Below are 25367 nucleotides of genomic sequence, written 5' to 3'. Positions count from 1 at the left end.
CAAACATCTGCTGGGGGCTGACCCCTGGGTGGTTCCATAAGTTGTTTTTGGTGAGAATTAGCCAATTGTATAGGTTGATTACAACTTTGTACCAATCTGTAAAGTTAACGTGAGTCTGACTGAGCTGGTTGAACACACCTCTTCTGAAATACTATAAAAAATGTACCCACTTGTACCTCTGGTTCCTTACCTCTTGCACCTTACCTTAACTGGCCCCTCGCTCTCTACCCTGTGCCTCTTTTGCTCGATACCCTGATCGCTGATCACACACGCGCACACCCGCGGCATTCGCATCGCAAACAACCAGCTCAAGACTGCACCGTTTTAGTCGTTCTGTATATTAAGTCTCAACTACGAACCAAGAATCTACGCGGGATAATTACAAATAAGTTTGGGGAAGGGGATTTCTAGTGTATAATATTTAATTACTTATACCTTTTTACAAAACATCGGCCTCGCATATCATTACTTCAAAACCTCCCCCCCCCCAAACAAACTTTCCCGTCCGAGACAGGGGCAGAGGGAAGGTGCAGGGGTGGTTGAGAGCCCCTCCAGGGGACTCAGGTTTCTGGGAGGGGAGCTGTGTTTCTGTTTATCTTTTACCTTGTATATTTCTGTATATAACTGTATATACTGTAAATATCTGCTTGTACATTGTGCTAGCTGTAAACAAATAGCTTCATTTATATTCCCCGAGCCAGCTGAGTCTAGTCTGGGTGATTTCTAAAGTGTGGGGGGGCGGGGAACACCCAAACCATCACATTCTGCTCTCTCTTTATAATCTCACAACAAGGTCAGCTTGTTCTGCTTTCCTCCTCCTCCTGCCCTGTGTGTGTGCCGGGAGCCACTTTATCACGAAGAACATGTAAGTGGTAAGCCTCCAGAGGCTTTTTTAGGTCTCTTTGGATAGTAGAAGCGTTTTGGGGGGGGGAGGAGGATTGGAGGACTGGGGAGTATTAGATTTAGTTTTTGGGATGGGGAAAAATTCAAGGTGGTTTGCCATAGATGCCGTAATTGCTTTGTAATGTCTATTGCTGTATTTATTCTCTCTAAATATAATTTTGTATTTTCTCTCCAATTTGATTTGAGAGTTTAATTTCTGTCATCTCTCTTAAAATAACCATGACGAATGCGAATTTTTGAAAGCTCATGAAAATATCCAAATTCGTTAAGCATGATCAAACCTATGGCCTATGCACACACAACCATTATCTTAGCATTCCTTTCAAGTTCTTAACAGTATCTGTGCTCTGAGCTGGTATCCATGAGAAGCCTGTAAACATGCATGAACAATCGCATAAAACAGAAAAAGAAAACACATCTTTATGATGTGACCAGAGAATTTTCCGTTTTTTCTTCTTTCTCTTTTCTCAAAAGAATCATTTGTATTAAAAATTCTGATAATCAATTGTTGTTATCCATAAGAAAGCAGTTTTAAAAAATTAAAAATATATAAGGCTTTCTTTTTGCAGTCCCCCTTTCAGGGTGGATGCCCTCATTCCCCCTCTTTTTATTTTTTTAAAATTAAAAAAAAAATATTTATTTTTATATAATCCTTATGCTATAATACTATATTAATATGCAGAAAAAAATAAGAAAAATATTTTATAGTATTCTATTATAAACTCTTAATCTTAACTATAATATCAACTAAAAAAATCTAAACCAGTAAATCATTACTGAGGAAAAACCCAAAGAAAATTCAAGAAGATGGTACCATCCAGAAAAAGAAAAGAACCTTAAATCAGCACAAAAGAGATAATCATTAGCCTATACATTCACAAAACAAATTCTTTCCATAATATTCCATTATATTCTACCACTTACTTAATATACTCTATTTTAATTACTTAAGCCTTATTAAAGTTATTCTGCTAAAATTATTCCTAAACTTATCCTATCCTTTTACAGCATTCAGCTCATACCTCTGCACTGCTAACTCTGTTACTTTCCCCTGTTTTGCTTTTTGTGTCTTCCCTTATCAGCAGATTTATGAGCCCTTTGAAGCTTTTCTTCAGAGCTTTTCTCACCACGTCTCAGGTAAATCAAAAAAATCAGATGTGGTGGTTTGGCTTCTATCCCGCCCCCCCACACTTCAGAAATTGCCCCAGCTAACTCAGACGGACTCTGGGAATATAAATGAAGCTATTTATTTACAGCTAGCACAATATACAAGCAGCTATTTACAATATATACAGTTATATACAGAAATATACAAAGGATAAACAATACAGAAGCACAACTCCCCTCCCAGAAACCTGAGTCCCCAGGAGGGGTTCTCAACCACCCCAGCACCTCCCCCTGCCCCTCTCAACCTTACCCCAATCTTGAGAAAGAATAGAGGTGCAGCCAAGAGGTTAGGGAGCAAGGTTAGTGGCAGTGAGGTTAATGAGATGTTGCTCAGTCTAAAGCCAAAAGCAAAGTGAGACAAAATGGAGAATGTTATCTAATGTTTACTTCTTGTTCCCATACTTCTCAGCAGGACTGTGAGAGAAGAGACACAACCATGTTTTCCTTTCATAGCCAATCATCTACTTTCTCTCACCAAAACATTCTAGCCTGCTTCAAACTAGCACATCAGACTTTTTGCATTGCAAAAATAACTTTTAAAGCTTCAATGTCCATCTCTCACAGAGAGAATTCAGAGCCTGTTTTTTTTTTTTTCTCTGTCTCTTCTTTCTCGGACTTCAGCCTCAGGTTTACAACTTCCAGCTTTCTCATGTTTATCCCTGTCATAAATCTTCTCCTGCTTCTTTGCAGACCTCTGTTGTTAAAACAACTGGCTTAAGTCCTTCAGAAGGTTGAAACAGTTCATAATAGCAACTTGCCATGCTTCTTAGCTCTTTTCATAAGTAATACGTCTCTTTCTGCAGAGGAAGCTTGATTCCCCATAATTTCAAGTCTAGGTTCCACCTCCAGCTCACCTGAAATATCGTCCAGTGATCCAGGTGTCAATTGTGTTCGAGTCGATTCGGGCCCGATCCTGCTTCTTTCAGCAGCTCATGCACAGGAAGGGCCCTGTGGCTGGTCACCTACCTGGTGATCAATTTCCCCTCACGTTGGGGTGCACCATTTGCCACAGGCCTCAATACCACAGGTATCAAAAGAGACAGGGAGAAGGCTCAACACAAGCAAGTTCCAATACAAATCCAAATCCAGTTTATTGCACCCCAAGCATGGGCTTATATATTTTCTATCAGAAGACTACATAACAGGGTTACAAATCATGTTAGACTCTGATTGGTTACATACATTTGCATTAGGACTATGTTGTGGAGGGCCTGTAGGCCCAAAAAGCAGGCTTATTTATGCCTTGCCTTGCCTGTACATGTCTTTCTGCCAGGACCCCTGGTTGTAAACAGGTTGTGTAAGCTGACACACACCCAGCTCGTGTCTCCTTGGGGTAAGTCCATGTGATCCCCATATTTGGGAAAGTCCAGGCAAGAGCCTTCTGCCTATTATGGTAAGGTTTGGCTGATTGCCAACCTGATTGGTCATTCTAGTGGCCAAAGAGGCCATTAATCTTGGCTCACAGTCAATAAATAGGGGTGCACAGGTAAACAACGTGCTATGACCCTACTCAGCTCAGACCCCTGCTGAGCTCTGACCCTACTTGCAGCTCAGCTCAGCTCTGACTCACCTGCCTGGCCCAGACACGTGCTCTGACCCTCACTTCCAGTGCTCAGCTGCTCGGACTCACGCGCTCGGATGCCATTGCATAGCTCCGATGCTCAGAGGCTCAGACCTCATGCTTTGATCTAATCGCAGCTCACTTGCCTGCGTATCTTTCTTGCAGAGCTCATTTAAGCTTGCACATACATATGTATAAGGAGCCAATAGCCTCCTAAGACAGCTGTGCCCATCTGCACGCTATCACGCTATCAGGACCAGATCCTGCATTGCCTTTACCTATGGAGCTCAGACTCCCAGCAGCCGCGGACACTTTGCATGCCCGCTGCCTATCATTGCCTGGTAAAAGACACTGCTGCTGAGATAACCAGGAAGCAAACTCTGGATTGTCTGCACACACACCTGGCCTGCTAACCATGAACAACGGTGCCAGAGACAGCATGATATTCTCCTGCTCCTCAGATCCTGCCAGCTCAGAATCCCTGGACACAGCATCCAGAAGAAGCCAGTTGCACCAAAGGAAAAAATCACCTCTTTGCCAGGAGAAAAAGGTCAGAAACCTATTTCCCCAGAAGCTGGAAAGATTTATCCTTTCCCCTCAAGCCGGGAATATTCCAGCCTCAGAGTCCACAGGCAGAATCATAGAATCAACCAGGTTGGAAGAGACCTCCAAGCTCATCCAGTCCAACCTATCACCCAGCCCTATCCAGTCAACTAGACCATGGCACCAAGTGCCTCATCCAGTCTTTTCTTGAAGACCCCCAGGGACGGTGCCTCCACCACCTCCCTGGGCAGCCCATTCCAATGGGAAATCACTCTCTCTGTGAAGAACTTCTTCCTAATATCCAGCCTATACCTACCCTGGCACAACTTGAGACTGTGTCCACTTGTTCTATTGCTGGTTACCTGGGAGAAGAGACCAACCCCCACCTCACCACAATGTCCCTTCAGTAGTTGTAGACAGCAATGAGGTCACCCCTGAGCCTCCTCTTCTCCAGGCTAAACAGGCCCAGCTCCCTCAACCTCTCCTCATAGGATTTGTGCTCCAGGCCCCTCACCAGCTTTGTTGCCCTTCTCTGGACATGTTCCAGCACCTCAACATCTTTCTTGAATAGAGGGGCCCAGAACTGGACACAGTACTCAAGGTGTGGTCTGACCAGTGTTGAGTACAGGGGAAGAATAACCTCCCTTGTCCTACTGGCCACACTGTTCCTGATGCAGGCCAGGATGCCATTGGCTCTCTTGGCCACCTGGGCACACTGCTGGCTCATCTTCAGCTTACTATCTATCAGTACCCCCAGGTCCCTTTCCTCCTGGCTGCTCTCCAGCCACTCTGTCCCCAGCCTGTAGCGCTGCTTGGGGTTGTTGTGGCCAAAGTGCAGAATCCTGCACTTGGCCTTGTTAAATCTCATCCCATTGGCCTCTGCCCACCCATCCAGCCTGTCCAGGTCCCTCTGCAGGGCTCTCCTACCTTCCAACAGATCAACACCTGCTCCTAGCTTGGTGTCATCTGCAAACTTACTGATGCAGGACTCAATCCCCTCGTCCAGGTCATCAATAAAGATATTGAACAGGAGTGGGCCCAGCACTGATCCTTGGGGAACACCACTAGTGACTGGCTGCCAACTGGATGTGGCACCATTCACCACCACTCTCTGGGCTCTGCCATCCAGCCAGTTCTTGATCCAGCACAGAGAGAATCTGTCCAAACCATGAGCTGCCAGCTTGGCCAGGAGCTTCTTGTGGCAGACAGTGTCAAAGGCTTTGCTGAAGTCCAAGTAGACTACATCCACAGCCTTCCCCACATTCACCAGGCGGGTAACCTGATCATAAAAGGAGATCAGGTTGGTGAGGCAGGACCTGCCCTTCCTAAACCCATGCTGGCTGGGCCCGATCCCTTGGCCATCCAGTAGGTGCTTTGTGATGGCACCCAAGATGACCTGTTCCATGACCTTGCCTGGCACTGAGGTCAGGCTCACAGGTCTGTAGTTTTCTGGCTCCTCCTTTCGACCCTTCTTGTGAATGGATATCACATTGGCAGCTTCCAGTCTTCAGGGACCTCTCCAGTGAGCCAGGACTGCTGATAAATGATGGAGAGTGGCTTGGCCAGCTCAGCTGCCAGCTCTCTCAGCACCCTAGGATGGATCCCATCCGGTCCCATGGACTTGTGAGGATCCAAATGACGCAGCAGGTCCCTTAGTGCTTCCTCATGGATTACAGGGGGACTGTACTGGTCCCTGACTCCATCCACCACTTCAGGAGTCCAGCTGTCCTGGAGACAACCTGTCCCACTATTGAAGATTGAGGCAAAGAAGGCGTTAAGCTCCTCTGCCTTTTCCTCATCCTTTGTCACTCTATTCCCCTCTCTATCTAACAAGGACTGGAGGTTGTCCTTGGCCCTTCTCTGCCATTCATATATTTAAAGAAACACTTTTTATTTGCCTTTACAGCCGTGGCCAGCCTGAGCTCCAAGTGGGCTTTTGCCTCTAATTTTTCCTCTACAAGACCTAGCAACTTCCTTGAACTTCTCCTGGGACACCTCCCCTCTTTTCCAAAGGTGATACACTCTCTTTTTAATCATTAATCCCTTCAGCAGCTCCCTGCCCATCCAGTCTGGCTGCCTCCCTCGTCGGCTTGTCTTCTGGCTCAATGGCTCAGCTGCTCCTGTGCCTTCAGGAGTTCTTTCTTGAAGCAGATCCAACCTTCCTGGACCCCTTTGTTTTCAAGGGCTATTTCCCAAGGAACTTTCTGAATTAGTTCCTTAAATAGGCTGAAGTCTGCCCTTGGGAAGTCCAGTGTGGAGGTTCTGTTGATGCCCCTCCTGGTTTCTCCATGTATTGAAAACTCTATAATTTCGTGGTCACTGTGTCGAGGTACGGAGGCTGGAGAGAGGCGAGATCGGGGTACTGACGACTCGAGACAGCAGCTTCTAGGCATCTGTGCATCAGTACATCAGTACCGCTTTATTAGGGTAGTGCAGTGTCTTATATAGTGCTCAGAGGAGGTGTTTCCAGCCAGCCTGGGGCTGGCAGAAGTGGACAGTACAGATTGGCCCCAAGTTATGTGTAAGGCAGAGATAGGTTACCTGTGGTAAACAACCTGTGAGTACCACCCAGGGGGGCTGGCCAGGGTCAGCCCCCCTTGGGGCTGTGTCCACCCCAGGGGCCGACAGATTCCACCCCCTGACAGCTGTGCGTGGGTTGCTCATAGTCGCCGGCTCAGGCCCTGGGAGCCTCAAGGCTCCAAGGACACTTCTCATCACAGGGCCTGATGTTTACATTTCATGCTCCGCTGCAGGAGAAAGCTTCCCACAATACCCCCTTCTTTTCTTTGAGCAACCCACGTTCGATCTTATACAGGCTGTGTTTGATGCAGGTATGGATGATACAAGTGCAGGTTAACAATGCTAAAGTTAAGAGAATGCATCTGTGAAGAACCCTTTTGCTAGTGGTAACAGTCTGGCAAATTAACAACCCAAGCTTAGCTAGCAAACCCAAAAGCTACTCCTGTAAGCGACAGTGAGTCAAATGTTCAAAGCCCAAAAGTCCAGACGAACATCACAGTCACTGGGGAGTGCAAATCCGTCGTCTTCGTTGGTTCAGCGTGGCAGCTGATGTTGTAGAGCTGCAGCTGCACCAAGCTGTCCAGTATTTCTCCTCAGACTCCCACAGTTCTGGATTCAGTCTGTAGTTCTCAGAAATCTTGATGTTCTAATCACACCTCTTAGCTGTGAGCTGCGTCTGTCCATTGTGCCTTAAGAACTAGTAGCCTCTAAATATAGCACAAAGATATGCCTTAGATGTTGCATTCAGAGTATTCTGCTTAGGCCTTTTCCCACAGTTCTTCATCTACTTTAAGAATTTAGGGCAGTGTTTTTTATCTCTTGCAGGGCCCTTACAAGAGATAAAAGGTCACATTGCCATCTTATGCCAATTTGAGTGGGCTTTGGCCTTTACAAAAGGATGCTAAACTGAATCTATTCCATTAAACCACAATCACTGAAACTCATGAAAATACCCAAATTCACTAACCATGATCAGACCTCATCATCCATAGACACATACAGCCATCATTTCAGTACTCCTTTCAAGATCTTACCACAATTCTGCCATCTGAGCAGGATTCCTGCTCACCTTAGGAAAGGACAGGCTAATCATACTCAAGCTGGTCCCCATCTTATAATGCCTGTGAAGATAAGGGATCAAACACAAACAAATACAGAGACAAATGCAAGTGAACAAATACAGAAACAAATACAGAAACAAACACAAACATATTGAGTGCCTAGGCTGACAAATCCATTGATCCTGTCTGCAGAATTTTTTATACCTGCTCCCTTGTCTTTCTACCCCCTTTTTCCCCCTCTTTTTTTTTTTTTATTCCAGAAAAAACCCAGATATACAGAAAGAACCCAAAACCAGAACATCCCATGATTTCCCCATATCAAGAAAATCCCATAATTGTTATATTACAAACTCTGAGCCTTAACTATACTATTTTAACAGCTCAAAGATCTAGGAAATTAAGGAAATAGGAGAAAAAAAAAAGGCAAAGAAAAATTCAAGGTGTGGTACCACAGGAGAGTCAGAATCAGAACAGAGGGGAAAAGATCTTCCTAGAAATTCTGATACAATTAATAATCATTTAACATCCTATTCAGTACACTCCTAACCTGTAAGATCCAGTACACTCAAAAAAGGCATTAATACTGACGTCAATAGTTCCTATAGGTAGCAAGATACAACAATACGAGTTTGTTACAGTAAGAACTAAGCTGTTCGTTTCTCGCTGAGGAAGTGCAGGGAGGGGGGGGGGGGTGAGCCAAGCTCGCCGCCCGTGCCAGGGGAGGGAGGCGGGGGAAGAGGGGGGGGGGAGAGGTGGGGGCTGTGTCCCGTGACCTGCGGAGCCGACGCCATTTTCGAACTTTCCAAGCCGGGACGGGAAAGGGACAAAGGGACCCTGCTGAGCTCTGCCGCCGGCCGGGGCCGGGGGGGAAAGGGGAGGGCGGCTCGGACTTCCAGACGACTTCTCGCTGATCCCCGCAGGCTGGTCTTCGAGCCCGGTCCCCCAGAGTCTTTCTGTTCGTCCGTCTGTCTCTTTGGTGTTCTCATGTCCTGTACCCACGATCGGTGGGGGGCACGGGGGGGGGGTTGGGTTCCGCCGGGCTCCGCAGTTGGGGAGGGGCGTTTCCCGCCGGCGGCGAGACTAGGGAAGCGCGGGCGCTGCTGCCGTTTCTACTTTCTCTGTCTGCTTTTCGTTCTTTCTGTATCGGGGACGCGGTGGTGGGGGAGCTGCCGTCCTGATGATGGAACGCAGAAGGAAAGCACCGTAGCGGCTGGCAGTGGCGGCTGGAAGCAGCCGCTTTGGACGGCAGTCCCGAAAAACTTTTACAGGCTGAGAAACTTTGGCAGTTTGCCGCCGCCGGACGGCCCTCGGCAATCGCCATCACGGGGTGGTGGGGGCGGCTACCGGCGCCGCGCGGTCGTTATTCCGCCGAAAGTAAAAAAAAAAGGAAAGGGGGGGGAGGGGGGGGTCTGCTTTCCGGCGGCAACTGCTCCGGGGGGATCTGACTATGCACGATCACCGCCCCCAGAAGTGCCCATCTGTATGGTCGCACCCATCGTCATGACAGTTGCCGTTATTAAAGTCCCCCATATCTATGAGGTCAATCTTCAATAAGCGCCTATCTCTATAGGCCGCCCGTACCAGCAGACGCTGTCCCCTGCGGTTAGGGACAGGATAAAAAAAAGGAAAACAACCAGCGCACTTCCCCGGAAAAATTCCGTAAGCGAGAAAGAGGGGGGGTGGGGGGGATGGGTGTATGTTCCTGCCTTCCGGCAACAACTGCTCCGGGGGGGACCTGACTATGCACGATCACTGCCCCCAGAAGTGCCCATCTATATGGTCGCACGGCTGTCGCCACAGCTGCCGTTATTAAAGTCCCCCTGTCCCGGGTTTGGGCTGATCCCTCCCCCGGGAAGAAAATTCACAACACAAACCCCCCTACTTTTTTGAAAGTCAGGGAAAGATGAAATTGTATTTTTCTTATAATATAAGTATAACAATGTAAAGAGAAATAATAACTAGAGAAGGAAGGGAGGGAAAAAAAAAGAAAACAATACAATAACCTTAAGGGAGATGGGGAGGGGGTCAAGCGGCGGCGAAGCAGCAGAAGCAGCAGTAGCCAAAACAGCAGCCGGGGAAGATAGGCGAAGCTGCAGCAGCAGAAGCCAGCGGGTGAAGGGGGAGAACAAACTGTGCTTCTAGACATTAAGTTCTTGATGCTCCAATGAAATTATATTAATTTATCTATTGTTGCCATTTATGTGGCCTATCCCTGGAATGTTCATCTCTCCCCTATGTCTGAGCTAGAGGATCAGCTCAAATGGCCACACCCCCATATTTATGAGCGGCGTTATTCTTTAATAAACGCCTATCTGTATAGGCCGCCCGTATCAGCAGACACCTATCCCTCATGGTTAGTAACGGGTTTAGCGAGGGGGAAGAGAAAAAAAAAGAAAAAGAGGAAAAACAGCGCGTTTCCCCAGCAGGGGGTATAGTAGCGTCCAATCTCTTACGGTTCTGCCAGCTCCTTACGCACGGAGGTGAAGCGATGTCTCGGCCCCTCGGGGCCCCTGCGGCTCAAGGGCCGGCTTAGAGTTCTGTCGATCGTGGCCTGGAGGCCTGCCGGTGGTCACGATGCAGGCCTCAGTGCCTGGCCGCAGCGATACGGTGGTCCAATTAGCCTGTTCGAGCACCATTTGTCGGGGTACGGAGGCTGGCGAGAGGCGAGATCGGGGTACTGACGACTCGAGACAGCAGCTTCTAGGCATCTGTGCATCAGTACATCAGTACCGCTTTATTAGGGTAGTGCAGTGTCTTATATAGTGCTCAGAGGAGGTGTTTCCAGCCAGCCTGGGGCTGGCAGAAGTGGACAGTACAGATTGGCCCCAAGTTATGTGTAAGGCAGAGATAGGTTACCTGTGGTAAACAACCTGTGAGTACCACCCAGGTCAGCCCCCCTTGGGGCTGTGTCCGCCCCAGGGGCCGGCAGATTCCACCCCCTGACAGCTGTGCGTGGGTTGCTCATAGTCGCCGGCTCAGGCCCTGGGAGCCTCAAGGCTCCAAGGACACTTCTCATCACAGGGCCTGATGTTTACATTTCATGCTCTGCTGCAGGAGAAAGCTTCCCACAGTCACTGGACCCCAGGCAGCCTCCAACCACCACATCGCCCACCAGCCCCTCTCTATTTGTGAGCAGCAGGTCAAGCAGGGCTGCCCCCCTGGTAGGCTCACGTAACAGCTGGGATAGGAAGTTGTCTTCCACACATTGCAGAAACCTTCTAGACTGCTTCTTCTCTGCAGTGTTTAAGTCCCAGCAGATGTCTGGTAGGTTAAAGTCGCCCACCAGAACAAGGGCAGGTGATCCTGAGGCAGCCTCCAGTTGCTTAAAGAGTAATAAATCAACCTCTTCTTCCTGGTTGGGTGGTCTGTAACAGGCTCCAACCAGGATATCAGTCTTGTTGGCCTTCGCCTTAAGTCTCACCCATAATGACTTCAGAGATCCCCTGAAGTCTGGACATTAGATATATAGGCTGTGATGCAGCCCCGGAGGGTGATTAATAATTAATAAGACTTGTGAATAAAAGCTTTAATACCTCTGTAATATTTGTTGCCTCTGCCGTAGAGCAGAAAGTGTTTCAGCCTGCTCTGCTGGGCAAATAGCATATGACCCCAAGCAGCATTAATCCACGGGGAAAACTCCTCTCTCTTTTTATAGTTTGAATATTTGCTAGTTAATTAACAAATTCCTGTACTTATTTTATCCTAGATTGTTTTCATAACCGTGTAAAGAACAATTTGATATTAATATACAGTGGTTGGGGGTGGCGAGAGTCCAGAATATTGAGTTTAATATATGTATTTTTATATAAATTTATCTCGCCCCAATTAATTTCTCCCCTCTGCCAAATAGGCGTAGGCACTGAGAATCCCCCTCTGCAACAGTACCACTGACTGGTGCCTCTACAACTCTGCACCATTACAGGATGCCTTGTTGGGGTTTACAGGGAAAATAAGTAATGCTTATCCAGCTGGAAGGACCTGTCAGGTAGTTAAAGACCTACAGTGGTTTAGAAATCCAAAATTAAGCCCCATACCTGTACTCAGACAAACAGTATACACAGACGTGGGTAGGAGCAAAAGGAAAGCAGTATGTATGTGGCATAACAGTGGTTGATGGCATCATCACCTTGTGGTAGGAACTAGAGACGACTCACTACAGACCCTAGAATTAACAGCAGTAGTGTGGGCATTTAAAAACTGGGCACAAGAGCCGCTGAATGTGGTCACTGACTCTGTGTTGCAGGTGTCGTCGCTAGGATTGAAGATTCATTGCTAAAAGCATCAAAAGAGGAAAGACTAGCACAGTTGTTACTAGAACCCAGATATTGCCTCTCTCAGCGAGAGCATGAGTGCTGTGTAATCCACATTAGAGGTCACCAGCTAGATTCTGGATTAGGAGAAGGGAACGATAGAGCTGATAAGCTAGTGATTGCCAGTCAGCTCATTCCCCCAGTAAATGTGTTCGAACAGATAAAGACAGTCCTGTATTTTTGAAAGCCTTTTTGGTGGTAACATATTTTGAGTTTAGAAGTTTACTGGAGAAGCTGTTAATTGCAATGGGATGAATTTTGAGATGATTTTAGTAGCGTGGTGAGACAGCTGACTGAAGTGGAGTATGTTCAGCACTTGTTAGGCATTATAGTGGAATATTAGGGCAAGAAATTGTTTTGTAACTCTGTAGGTTAATGCTTAATTCTTTCTGTGATGATTCTAAGGTTCTTTTTTTTCTGAGAATACCATGGTATTATCTTCTTGTATTTTCTTTGCTTTTTCTTGAACTTCCTTCAGCTGATAGATTTTTAACTTGATAAGATAGATAAGTTAAGGATAAGGGTTTGTAATATGACAATTGTGGGATTTTAGGATATAGGGATATCATGGGATGTTTTTTCTTGGGGATCTCACAAAAAAAGGTGGAGAAAATGGGATAGAGTGGAAAGCAGGAGAAGAAGGAAGAATTTATTTGAAATTTCTCTAACTACATCATATAGACTAGGCAAATGCATTTGTTAGCCTAGGGAAATGAATATGTTTGCATTTGTTTTTGTATTTGTGCATTTGACCATTTATGTTCACAGGCCTTTAAATGGAGACCAGCTTGTTAGGATCAGCCTGTTTTCTTAAAGTGAGCAGAAGTCTTGCTCAGATGGCAGAATTGTAGAAAGAACTCAATAGGAGTACTGACATGATGATTGTATGTGCACAGATCATAAGGCTTTGATTATGGTTAACAAATTTGGATATTTTCACGAGATTTAATAGCACCTGTTGTAAAGGCCAAACCCACTTACTGTCACAGGTGGCGATGTGCTTGTTATCTTTTTGCAAGGGCCCTGCAAAAAGATGAGAAACACTTCCTTAAATTCTTAAAGCAAATAAAGGGTTGTGGGAAAAAGGCCTAATAGAATAGCCTGAAAGTAACATCTAGGGCATATCTTTGTATCGTATTTAGAAATTAGTAGCTCTTAAGCACAATAGTCAGATGCAGCTCATAGCTTAGGAATGTGATGAAAACATCAAGATTTCTGAGAACTATAGAGTGAATCCAGAACAATGGGAGTCTGAGGAAGAATACTGGACAACAGATACATCTGCAAATCTACAACATCAGCTGCCACGTAGAGCCAACAAAGATGTGGCACACCTGCACTCTCCTGTGACTGTGATGATTTGTCTGAACTGTTGGTCTTTTGAACCAATGACTTCCTGTCGCTTGCAGAAAAAGCTTTTGGGATTGTTAGCTAAGCTTGGGTTGTTAGTTTGCCAAACTAATGCTACTAGCAAAAACTCTAACAGGTTTATTCCCTTTCTGATTTTAGCACTATTGATTTGTAGCTGTATCATTTACCTCTGTGTTGAACAGCCTATGCAAAGTTGAAGACAAGCCCGGGTTGCTCAAAAGAAAGAGAGGGAAATGTGGAGAGATTTTTGCTAACAGGACATGAAATGATAAACATGAGCAACCCGTGCTGGCAAGTGTCATTGAGTCTGTCTTGGGAGTCAAGATACCAGGCACTGGGTAGCACCCCCCACATGCAGCTGCAGGGGATGGAGTGGGCAGAGTTAGCCAGCTCTAGGGGGCTGGGTTAGCCAGCCCTGGGGCTGATGCTCAGAATGTTATGGTATATCACCCTATCCATGCCATGCCTGTAACCCTCTTGCACGCCTCTTGCAAGAAAGCATATAAGTCTCTGTAACACGGAAATAAACAGAAAATGACCATCTAACCATATTGGTGAACAAAGAGTCATTTTTACCCAGGTACTCCACCGGCATACAAGCGGGTATTTACAATATATACAGCTATATACCGAAATATACAAGTTTAAAAGTAATACAGAAACACAACATGCCTCCTAGAAACCAGAGTCCCCAGGAGGGGCTCCCAACCACCCCTCCACCCCCTTTCCACCCCTCTACCTTATCCCAGACTTTGCCTTATGTTCAAGGTGCGTTTGGAGAATCGGCCAGGGGGATTAGGAAGCAGATGGATTAGTCAGACAGCAGGTTAGAGAGAGATGCGAGGCAGGCAAAGCCAGAGAGCAACTCCCTTATCTATGTTTGTGTTTTTGTTTTTATACATCTCAGCATGCCTATGAGTGAAGTAGACATCACCATTGTTTCCTTTTCACAGCCTGTAATCTAATTCTTCTCACTAAAATATCCCAGATAGGCTCAAACTAGCACATACAAACAGAACTATTTTACCATGTAGATCTCAGAAGTCTAGCTAGGCACATGAAACTGTATCCTACAAAAGGGAGAAAAGCTATAATCTCCTGCAATTCTTGTTACCAGAGTAATGAAATGCTTTTTCCTCTTATGTTGGTAATGCAATTAGGCATTTACTGAACTTGATGTATCCTAATATACATCTTACCACTTTCTTGCAAGGTCTTCTCAAAAATGAGCAACCTCAGAGTGTTGTTAAAAGGAGGTATGAACAGACTGGACAGACATCCTTGAGATAAATTTCCACCCCATATACCTTTCTCTATAATCTTAGGCTAATAGTCCTATCAAGAACCCAATCCAATCAGCATGCTCTCTCAACTTGTGAAAACAATACTTTATTAGAAATCACTACAAACCTCTTCCAAGTAGTCTATTTTTTAATTGGAAAAAAATTGACATCTGAAGAAAGTATTAATTCCAAGCAATTAGTATATGTTCTTGTAATAGATAGAGGACTGTTGGTTTTGCACCCTCTTCACATAATATATCATGAAAATGCAAGAGAAGCAGGGTTTAAGACCATCCTGTGGATTTTCTTGATAAATGTTAGAAAGGTAATGAGCAGCAGTTCACAGAAAAAAATATAAGAATATATTATATGGCAAGGTCTTGGTAGTGAGGGGACTGCAGGGGTGTGAGTCAATCAGTGACAGTGCAAGCACCCCTGTGATAACATATTTAAAAAGGGGAAAAAAACTGCTGCACAATAGCAGCCAGAAGAGAAGAGTGAGAGTATGTGAGAGAAACAACTCTAGAGATACTAAGATCAAGAAAGGAGGGAGAAGAGGTGCTCCAGGCACTGGAGCAGAGATTCCCCTGCAGACCACAGTGAAGCAGGTTGTGCATCTGCAGCCCATGGAAGCCCATGGTGGAGCAGATGGATGTGCCCAAAGGAGGCTATGACCCCATGGAGAGCCAATGTTATAGAAAGTTTTCTGGCAGGACTTACAACCCTGTGGACAACCAACCCTGGAGCAGTCATTTCCTGAAGGACTACAGCCCAAAGGACTTACTCTGGAACATTTCAGGAAGAATTGCAGCCCATGGGAAGGGTGCATGTTGTAGAAATTTGTGAATATCCACCTCCCATGGGAGGGACCTCATGTTGGAGTAGAAGAGGAATATGAGGAGGAAGGAACAACAGAGACAACATGTGATGAACTGACCCATTCCCCATCTCCCTGCACCACTCAGGGGGAAGAGGCAGAGAAAAATTGAGAGTGAAATTGACACTGGGAAGAAAGGGTAGAGTGAAGGTGGTTTTAGATTTGCTCTTAATTCTCATTATCCTACTTTGGTGTTAATTTGTAATAAATTAAATTGATTTCCCAAAGCTGAGTCTGCTTTGCCCATGATGGTAATTGCTGAGTGACCTCCTTGTCCTTGTCTCAACCCATGAGCTTTTTTCATCGTATATTCTCCCCTGCCCAGTTGAGGACAAGAAGTGACAGAGCATCTTGGTAGGGATCTGGCAATTCAGTAACTTCTTAAAATGATTAAGATTACATATTTAAAAGTATCATTTGTTCAATACAGACTCTTTTCAAAACAGGGGAGAGGGAGCAGGAAAGGGAATAATTTTTACTCCATTTTTTTTTAGGCATAAGCAGCAAAATGAATGCTAGAACATTAAATACAAGGTTTTCTGCTATCTCTTTTTTTTTCCTTATTTCAAGAAAGTCACTAAAAATACTGTTCTTAGTTCTCACATTCTATTTCTAGTTTTCAAGATTGGTTTGGCTTGAAGTATTATCTGTTACTAGCTACTTCTACAGGTAAATTTGGAGACGATTTATTTCAAATCCTCACAAGACATTTTCACACAGAATTCCTTCATGTGCAAACTTACATTTTTCTCAGTGGGTAAGCTTTTGAAAATAGTCATGTTTTATCTCTAAACTAAATTTCCTACTTCTAGAAATTAAATGTAACTCCTCTTATAATTAACACATACAGAATTAAAGTGTTATTTCTATATACATGGAGAATAAAGAAGAAAGAAAAAAGACAAGAAGACAAGGCATGAGACAAAAAAAAAAGGCATCTTACTTTTACCTTTCCAGAGCATTTGGAAAGTATCTGCATAGTGAACATATATCAAAATCATTAGCATTTATAAATACTCAAAAAAAATCACAACTGCCTTTACCTTCTATTAAAACATACCTTATTTCATCAGTTTCTGGCACTTTGGTGTAAGGTAGAATTGCTCGAACTCTTCTTCTGTCTTCCACAGGCTACAATTTTAGAGAAGTGTGCAAAAATATTAATTTTCCCTTTCATTCTAGTTTACGCTTCCTCTCTCTAACATTATGTTGTTCTGAGGCAAAAGACTGGCAATCATCATTTGCATCCTTCTGCTAGTTTTAAGTTTTCCAAGGGTCAAAATAGTAAGAGTTGGAAATGCTTAATTCCTAAAATTATCTACAAATGCTCTCATTTTCTTTCTAGCCTTGTAACATTATCAGTCCCATTATCTCCTGTCATGGGTTGAGTTGAATCTGCTGCTGTTATTCATACCATACTGTAGTCATGCCAGCCTCCAAAATGAAAATGCAGGCTGGAGCAAAGCATTATGGGTCTTGAAGATGAGACTGTAACATGAGAGGCTTCCAGTTCTGGTGGCTGCTTTTGGGTTCCAGGTTCTTGGGTGTTGGCTCTTCTGCTGAGATGAGTGGGAGTGGGGTAACTGCTGGCTGTCATTTATGCTGTTTTTTTTCTCTATTTCACTATGCTTCTTCTGCAAATAAGCTATTTGTTATATAATAAATATAAAACAATAATTATATAATATATAATTATATCATAGAATCAACCAAGTTGGAAGAGACCTCAAAGATCTTCCAGTTGAACCTATCCCCCAGCCCTACCCAGTCAACTAGACCATGGCACCAAGTGCCTCATCCAGTCTTCTCTTGAAGACCTCAAGGGATGGTGCCTCCACCACCTCCCTGGGCAGCCCATTCCAATGCCAATCACTCTCTCTGTGAAGAACTTCCTCCTAACATCCAGCCTATAGTTCCCCCGGCACAACTTGAGACTGTGTCCCCTTGTTCTATTGCTGGTTGCCTGGGAGAAGAGACCAACCCCCACCTGGCTACAATGTCCCTTCAGTAGTTGTAGACAGCAATGAGGTCACCCCTGAGCCTCCTCTTCTCCAGGCTAAACAGGCCCAGCTCCCTCAGCCTCTCCTCATAGGCTTTGTGTTCCAGGCCTTTCACCAGCTTCGTTGCCCTTCTCTGGACACGTTCCAGCACCTCAACATCTCTCTTCAATTGAGGGGCCCAGAACTGGACACAGTACTCAAGGTGTGGCCTGACCAGTGCTGAGTACAGGGGAAGAATAACCTCCCTTGTCCTACTGGCCACACTGTTCCTGATGCAGGCCAGGGTGCCATTTGCTCTCTTGGCCACCTGGGCACACTGCTGGCTCATCTTCAGCTTACTATCTATCAGTACCCCCAGGTCCCTTTCCTCCTGGCTGCTCTCCAGCCACTCTGTCCCCAGCCTGTAGCGCTGCTTGGGGTTGTTGTGGCCGAAGTGCAGAACCCTGCACTTGGCCTTGTTAAATGTCATCCCGTTGTCCTCTGCCCACCTATCCAGCCTGTCCAGGTCCCTCTGCAGGGCTCTCCTACCTTCCAACACATCAACACCTGCTCCTAGCTTGGTGTCATCTGCAAACTTACTGATGCTGGACTCAATCCCCTCATCCAGATCATCAATAAAGATATTGAACAGGACAGGGCCCAGCACTGATCCTTGGGGAACACCACTAGTGACTGGCTGCCAACTGGATGTGGCACCATTCACCACCACCCTTTGGGCTCTGCCATCCAGCCAGTTCTTGATCCAGCACAGAGTGAATCTGTCCAAACCATGAGCTGCCAGCTTGGCTAGGAGCTTCTTGTGGCAGACAGTGTCAAAGGCTTTGCTGAAGTCCAGGTATATATAATATATAATATAAAGTATATAATAATTATATAATTACTGTATTATTAGGTTAATTAGATTATTAACCAAAGTAATTGTGCATGTATGTTATTTTATTTATTCATGTTGGTAAGGTTTGGCTAACTGCCATTCTAATTGGCTATTCCTGTGTCCAAAGGGCAATTAATCATGGCCCACACTGATAAAAAGAGATACACAGGTAAACAATGTGCTCCCCTGTTTTCTACTGTGCTCTGCCGTTGCCTGTTGCAATTGCCTACTGCCTTATTGTTTGCCTGGAAACTCCACTGTCATGAGCTTACCAGGAGCAGACCCTGGATGCCTGCACACAATCGGCCTGTGTGGTCAGTGTGACATCATGCTGAAACTGTACATCGCATGACATCCTGCTTCTACACCTGAAAGTCCTACTTAGAAGTCCTGGATGTACACACATCGTCCAGAGAAGTAAGGAGATAAGGTCAGAGATTGTCTGCCCCTTTCCCCAGAAGCCTGGGAAGAATCAAGTCTCAACGTTCAATAAGACGAGTCCCCTGAAAGTGTTTGGACATTGTCTGGACTCTGGCTAGCCCCTGCAAGTCAGGTACTAATAATTATTTGTGAGTAAATGCTTAAATGCCTCTTTGCAATTCTCCATTGTCTTCTGCCATAAGCAGAAAGAGCTCCTTGAGTCCATCTAGTGGGCAAGCGGTGTATTGACCGCAAGTGACATTTGACCACGGGAATCTTCTCTTCCAGTTTAATTAATGTTTATATATTTTGCTGATTATTACTAGATGCAGATATTATCCATAGAATGTTTTGTTGATTGTGTAAGAACCCAAATATTATTAAAATTAGTGGTTGGGGGTGGTGAGAGTTCTGAATATCAAAATTAATAAACAATATTAATTTTGGGAAAATATCATCTTGCATTAATTAATTTCCCCTTCCCATCAATTCAGTAAACTCTTATCTCTTTATCTCAACCCTGAGTTTTTGTGTGTTACTTTTCCCTCACTTCTGTGTTGGAGGGGCAGGCAGGTTAACCCTTGTGCTAAACTATTATATCTCTAAAAATAAAATTCCCAATAATGTAATTTTCATGAAAGAGTAATTTAGAACATTATTCCCCTTAGTGGAAATTTATGAAAGTTTAACATTCAGAAATATCAGGGTGGGGAGGATTTGCAGACACGGTTTGCAGGTGTTTTGGAGGGGGCTGTTTTGCCTGAGTTGGTTGTTTGTTGAGGTTTTTTTAATTACTGATATTGTCTTAAGGATAGTCATCTGAAAGAAGCTCAGCTGTAAGGAACTTCAGTCATTTTCAGAATACATATTTTGACATCTTTGCTACAAAATAGTAATGTTATTTTGAGATACTTTATTATATAAAACTCTAGAGGCTAACTACATTACAATGGTGCTCTTTGCTGGCCAATAACCATACATTTTCTTGTTAATCTCAGGTTACATACAATGTTATTACTACATTCGGAGATAACTGCAATACCTGATATCTAGCTTTCTCATTACAGATTTTTATTTTTTAAAAGTTTTATTATTATTTTCTATCAGTAAAAATGTGTTTATACTTTACCATATGTTGAGACAGCTCTAGAATTAGGGGAAACTGTCTACAATGTTTTATTTTCATAGAAAATTAGGAATGTTGGATGCAAAATTAATTATATTAAAGTTAATTACATTTGAAAACTTTACTACTTGCCTCTGGAGGTGCTACCGGAAAGAATAATTTTTCCCCCTTCAGTAAGCAAGACACATGACTGTAATAACCAATTAGGTCCGAGAGTGAAGCAAAACGACGTCAACCAATATAATAGTCACCACACATGGCAATAATCCTGTCAAGAAAGAAAAGGAAACTTGGCATAAGAAAATATTTTGCTACAAACCATGGGGTGTGCATTTGTTTGGCTTGTGATTTATTTATTTTTTAAAATAAAGTTTTTTAAAGCAGGTTGTCTATGTTCAACAAAATGCAATATTATAAACACATGTATATACACACACCCTTAAATGAGTATTTAATCAGCAATTACTGATAGACATCATGACAAATATATTTGAAGACTACAGGAGATGTAGATTTACAAGAAAGCAAGCAGGTTTGCTAAAACTAAATGAAATTAAACACAAAAATGTAATAATGAGCATCCTGCAGAATTGACATATTACATTAGTAGAGATAATAGAATTAATACTTCTGTCATGCAGGAGATATGCCTTATATGATAGATCTGTGTAAATTTGGCAAAGTATCAATATATTTTGATAATAAATAACTGCATTTAATTACACAGAGCAGAATACTGAAATGCCTTCAAAAAATCAGTCACATCTCCATAGTCTAGTGTCCATTAACAAATAATAAAAAAAACCTTTGTAATAATAAATGTACTCAATTTAAAAGCCAAGTAATAAATAGGGAAAATGCTTAAAAAACATGTCAATAGTCTAACAAAAAGAAAATTTTTATAAAATTGCTCAGCTTGCTAACTTATGCAGTTGGAAAGTGTGGGGTTTTTGGGGGGTTGTTTTTTTTCTTTTTGCAGGGTGGGGGGCTGATAGCCCATGTTTCAGTACTCAGATTTGTGAATGTACTTGTCATACCAAAAAATGGAAAATACCATGTCTCTTCATATTACAGTGTAATAAAATTGCAGAAATAGTTGATTTAGGTAAGACAGTTAAGTTTTTAAAACATTTGTAATACACAAGAGTCATTTGTACAAGGAATAAAAAAAAGGACATTTTGATCTAGTCTGTGCAGAGCCTTCCTACCCACAAGCAAATCAACACTCCTGTCCAATCTGGTGTTGCCTGCAAACTTACTGAGAGTGCTCTCGATCCCCTCATCCAAATAATTGATAAAGATATTAAAGAGAAATGTCCCCAGTACTGAGCCCTGGGGAACACCACTTGTGACTGGCCATCAATTAAGTTTAACTTCATTCTTTGGGCTTGACCATCCAGACAGTTTTTTACCCATTGAAGCATCCACCTATCCAATCCATGAGCAACAAGTTTCTCCAGGAGAATGCTGTGAAAACAGCATCAAAAGATTTACTAAAATCAAGGTAAACATCCACAATCTTCCCCTCATCCACTAAGCGGGTCACCTTGTCATAGAAGTAGTTAAGCAGGTGCCCAGGGAGGTGGTGAAGGCCCCATTCCTGGAGACATTCAAGGTCAGGCTTGATGGGGCCCTGAGCAACCAGATCTAGTTGAGGATGCCCCTTATCACTGCAGGGGGATTGGACTAGATGACTGTTAAAGGTCACTTCCAACTCAGGTGATTCTATGATTCTAAAACCACAAATAAGTTACAACATTTTAAAAGAAAATATTAAGTTCTCACCTAAAATGATTGACATTTGTTCTACTAAGGAATGAAAGCACAAATGAACCTGGTCTTCGACCGCTCTCTCGAATAAGGTAACCTCCAGGTTTTCCCACTTGCCGAAGACGTTCTTCTGCAATTGCTCTGTCAAGTTTTCCATGATACCATCTAAAAACAATGCAACAATGGATGTCTTTAGAATTTAAGGCTTCTGTTTATTCTCAAAGAACAGGCCTGTGAAACAAATGAAAGTTCTCAGTTAAACTGATGTAACTCCAAACCTTTGTTTCAAATAAAGTTATTAGATGTTTATATGTGCAACTTCTCTGATTACTCATTTCTGGCACACAGAATTTTTAAAGCTTCACAGGTTTAGATAACTCATTTCCCCAAGTAACTCACATTGGAGGAAAGCACCTGAACCATCCAAATGGGACAAAGTTTCCCTATAACCAGCTGCTTCTTTCCTCCTCAGTTTGCTCACTTTCAGTAAAAGAGCAGAACCAGTGGTAACTGATGTGAGTCAGGTAGTTGCATTTTGAGCCTAGTCAGGCTTCAATCCAGGCTGTAACCTGTTTCTCAAATGGTCACCATATTTCAACTGAAAAAAGTCTTCCCCAAACCCAACATGCAGTCTATTAAAAGCAAATACAGATTGCACAGCAACTCAGACTGCAAAATATGACAAAAGAACAATTCACTTAAGGCAAAGGTTAGACTCATCATTCAAACATTCCTTATCTCAAATTTCTTTTATTTACAAAATTCTAATCAGACCTCTTTCTACCCTAAAGTTATCATAGAATCATAGAAGTTATCATAGAATCAACCAGGTTGGAAGAGACCTCCAAGATCATCGAGTCCAACCTATCACCCAGCCCTAGCCAGTCAACTAGACCATGGCACTGAGTGCCTCATCCAGTCTTTTCTTGAAGACCCCCAGGGACGGTGCCTCCACCACCTCCCTGGGCAGCCCATTCCAATGGGAAATCACTCTCTCTGTGAAGAACTTCTTCCTAACATCCAGCCTAGACCTACCCTGGCACAACTTGAGACTGTGTCCCCTTGTTCTATTGCTGGTTCCATTACCGTTAGGAGCAGAAACAATTACCTTCGTCAAGAAAAAAAATCATCAATTTCAAGCAGCATACAGAAATCTCAAGAACAGTTTCATGAAGGCAGGAAAAAAAAACCACCAAGATATCCTATATTTTCTCTTTTTTTTTTAATTCTGCTTTCCAAACTTGAGAATAAGTAGCTGAAGAGCTGATGTTCATATTTTGTTGCTCAATCTTCATATTAGCCTTTCTAGTATCTCTCAGTCTAAAGTGTTAACTACATTCTTAGCATCATTGTTTTTTACACCTTTTAACACCTTGTCCCATCTCTGTCAGATTTACACACATACAGCATTATTTCCTCTATGTGAATAATTCATAAAAATTACATTATGGTTACTTGTACTCACTTTATTAAATTCAGTGCCTTCCTCTTTCTTGTTAGTTACCAATTTTTTACTGAATCTTTGCAGTTCTCCACTTCACAAAAACTTCCTGACAGAAAAAGCTCTGCAAACCTTTAATTTCATTATCTCACACACAGAAAATAGGGAGGGGACCAAAAAAACATTTATCCAGCATACATGAAGTTGTTTTACATTCTTCTAGAAAAGTGGGGCGGATTTTAATCCTTTTTTGATCCCTATTGTGTTAGTTTGAAGCTATCTAGAATGTTTTGGTGAGAAGAACTAGATTACAGGCAAAGGTGATGTCTACTTCACTCATAGGCTCGCTGAGAAGTATAAGAACAAGAATCCAAACATAGATAAGGGAGTCACACTTCTTCTTGGGGCATTGCCTGAGCTGCACTTCTCTCTAGCCTCTCTGCCGTCTCTCTGATTAATCCACTTTGCTTCCTAACCCCCCTCCATTCTTCCTTGGGACTGGGGTAAGGTTGAGAGGGGTGGGAGAAGGTGGAATGGTGGTTGGGAGCCCCTCCTGGGGACTCAGGTTTCTAGGAGGGCTGTTGTGTTTTCGTATTACCTTTTACCTTGTATATTTCTGTATATAACTGCATATACTGTAAATGTCTGCTTGTATATTGAGCTAAGCTGTAAATAATAAGCTTCATTCAAATTCCCAGAGCCGTCTGAGTCTAGTCTGGGTGATTTCCACAGTGTAGGGGGGTGGGTAGCACCCAAACCATCACATCTATACATTTTTCTAAGTGGGAGGCTGTCACGGAGGGGGATTCTGCCACCTACACCAATTGTGGCAAAGGGGAGAAATTAATTAGGATGAGATAATATTATATAAAATATATATATTTATTAACTTCCAATATTTCAACTCTTGCCACCCCCAACCACTGAACTTTAATATTAATATTTGTTCTACATGGTTATGAAGACATTATGGGAATATGTATCAAACATTAACTATTATAACAACTAGCATACATTGAAACTATTAACAGAGAGAGTTTTCCCTGTGGCTTAATGCCACTTGGGGTCATATACTATTTGCCCAGCAAGAGTGAGCTGAAAGCTGCTCTCTGCTTTATGGCAGAGGTAACAGAAATTACAGAGGCATTCAAGTATTTACTCACAATTCGGATTAATCAATAACCACCCTCCGGAGCTACATCACAGCCTATTGCAAGTGTCCAATTCTTCAGGGTCTCTGCCTGTGGACTTTAAGGCTGGAATCCTCCGGCATCAGGGGAAATGGCAGTCTCTGACCTTGTGCTGCTGATTTCTTCTGGGTGTTCTCTCCAGGGATAAGTAGGCAGGATCTCAGGTGCAGTGGCAGGATTCCATGCAGTCTGAGCACAGGTCTAACGCTGGCTACTCAGGCCAATCGAATGCAGACAAATGGGTCTTCTCCTGGCAACTTGTGGCAGTGGTGCATACCAGGTAATCATATAAAGGCAGGCATAGGTGAGCTCTGCAAGGAAGTACGCAGGCAGGCAAGCAAGCAATGTGGGGAAGCCGCAAGTAATGTGGGGGAGGCTGCATGTGAGCCTGTGTACCCCTATTTATTAAATGTGGACCGAGAGTTAATGGTCTCATTGGCCACCAGAATGACCAATCAGGTTGGCAGTCAGCCAAACCTTACCATACTAGGCAAAACCCACAGGCCTGGACTCCAAATACGGGAATCACGTGGGCCTAGCACTAGGCAGGCACGAGCTGGGCGTGTGGGGACTTACACAATCAGGTGTCCTGGGCAACTGACTTTATGGCCTCAGTCTGTTGTGCCCCTTTGTGCTCGTTTACCTCTGGTGCAGGCAGAGAGACATGTCCAAGCAGGGCAAGGCATAAATAAGCCTGCTTTCAAGCCTACAGGCCCTTCACAACAGAGGTACAAAGCAAATATAAGCCTAATAAAGAATAAGTCTGGTTTTTTCAGTTGCCTAAAACTCACTTGAAACAGTACGTAGCAAAATAGAACAGTGCTGCACTTCAAGATTAGGAATCAGGCAGCTACAACAGAAAGTCACTCTCATTCCTCAATATACCAGTTGTGCCAAGCCATTAACTGAGGGAGTCGTACATATCACCTATACTCGTTATTAATGTACTT

The 25367-nt window shown here is 43.7% G+C and overlaps 1 protein-coding gene across 1 annotated transcript in view; it reads right to left on the bottom strand.

Annotated features, from left to right (window-relative positions):
- Positions 1–25367, bottom strand: part of LOC135173800 (ras GTPase-activating protein 1-like) — a 253143-nt gene that overhangs the window by 151705 nt on the left and 76071 nt on the right. The window contains 3 exon segments of the mRNA XM_064140961.1: positions 16657–16727; positions 20149–20284; positions 21802–21951. Of these exon segments, the coding sequence (XP_063997031.1) occupies positions 16657–16727; positions 20149–20284; positions 21802–21951 (357 nt within the window).

This window comes from Pogoniulus pusillus (assembly GCF_015220805.1).
Source record: "Pogoniulus pusillus isolate bPogPus1 chromosome W unlocalized genomic scaffold, bPogPus1.pri SUPER_W_unloc_2, whole genome shotgun sequence".
In the NCBI taxonomy this organism is placed as follows: Eukaryota; Metazoa; Chordata; class Aves; order Piciformes; family Lybiidae; genus Pogoniulus; species Pogoniulus pusillus.
The sequence above is the reverse complement of the archived record's forward strand: the minus strand, read 5'-3'. Positions and strand labels throughout refer to the sequence as shown.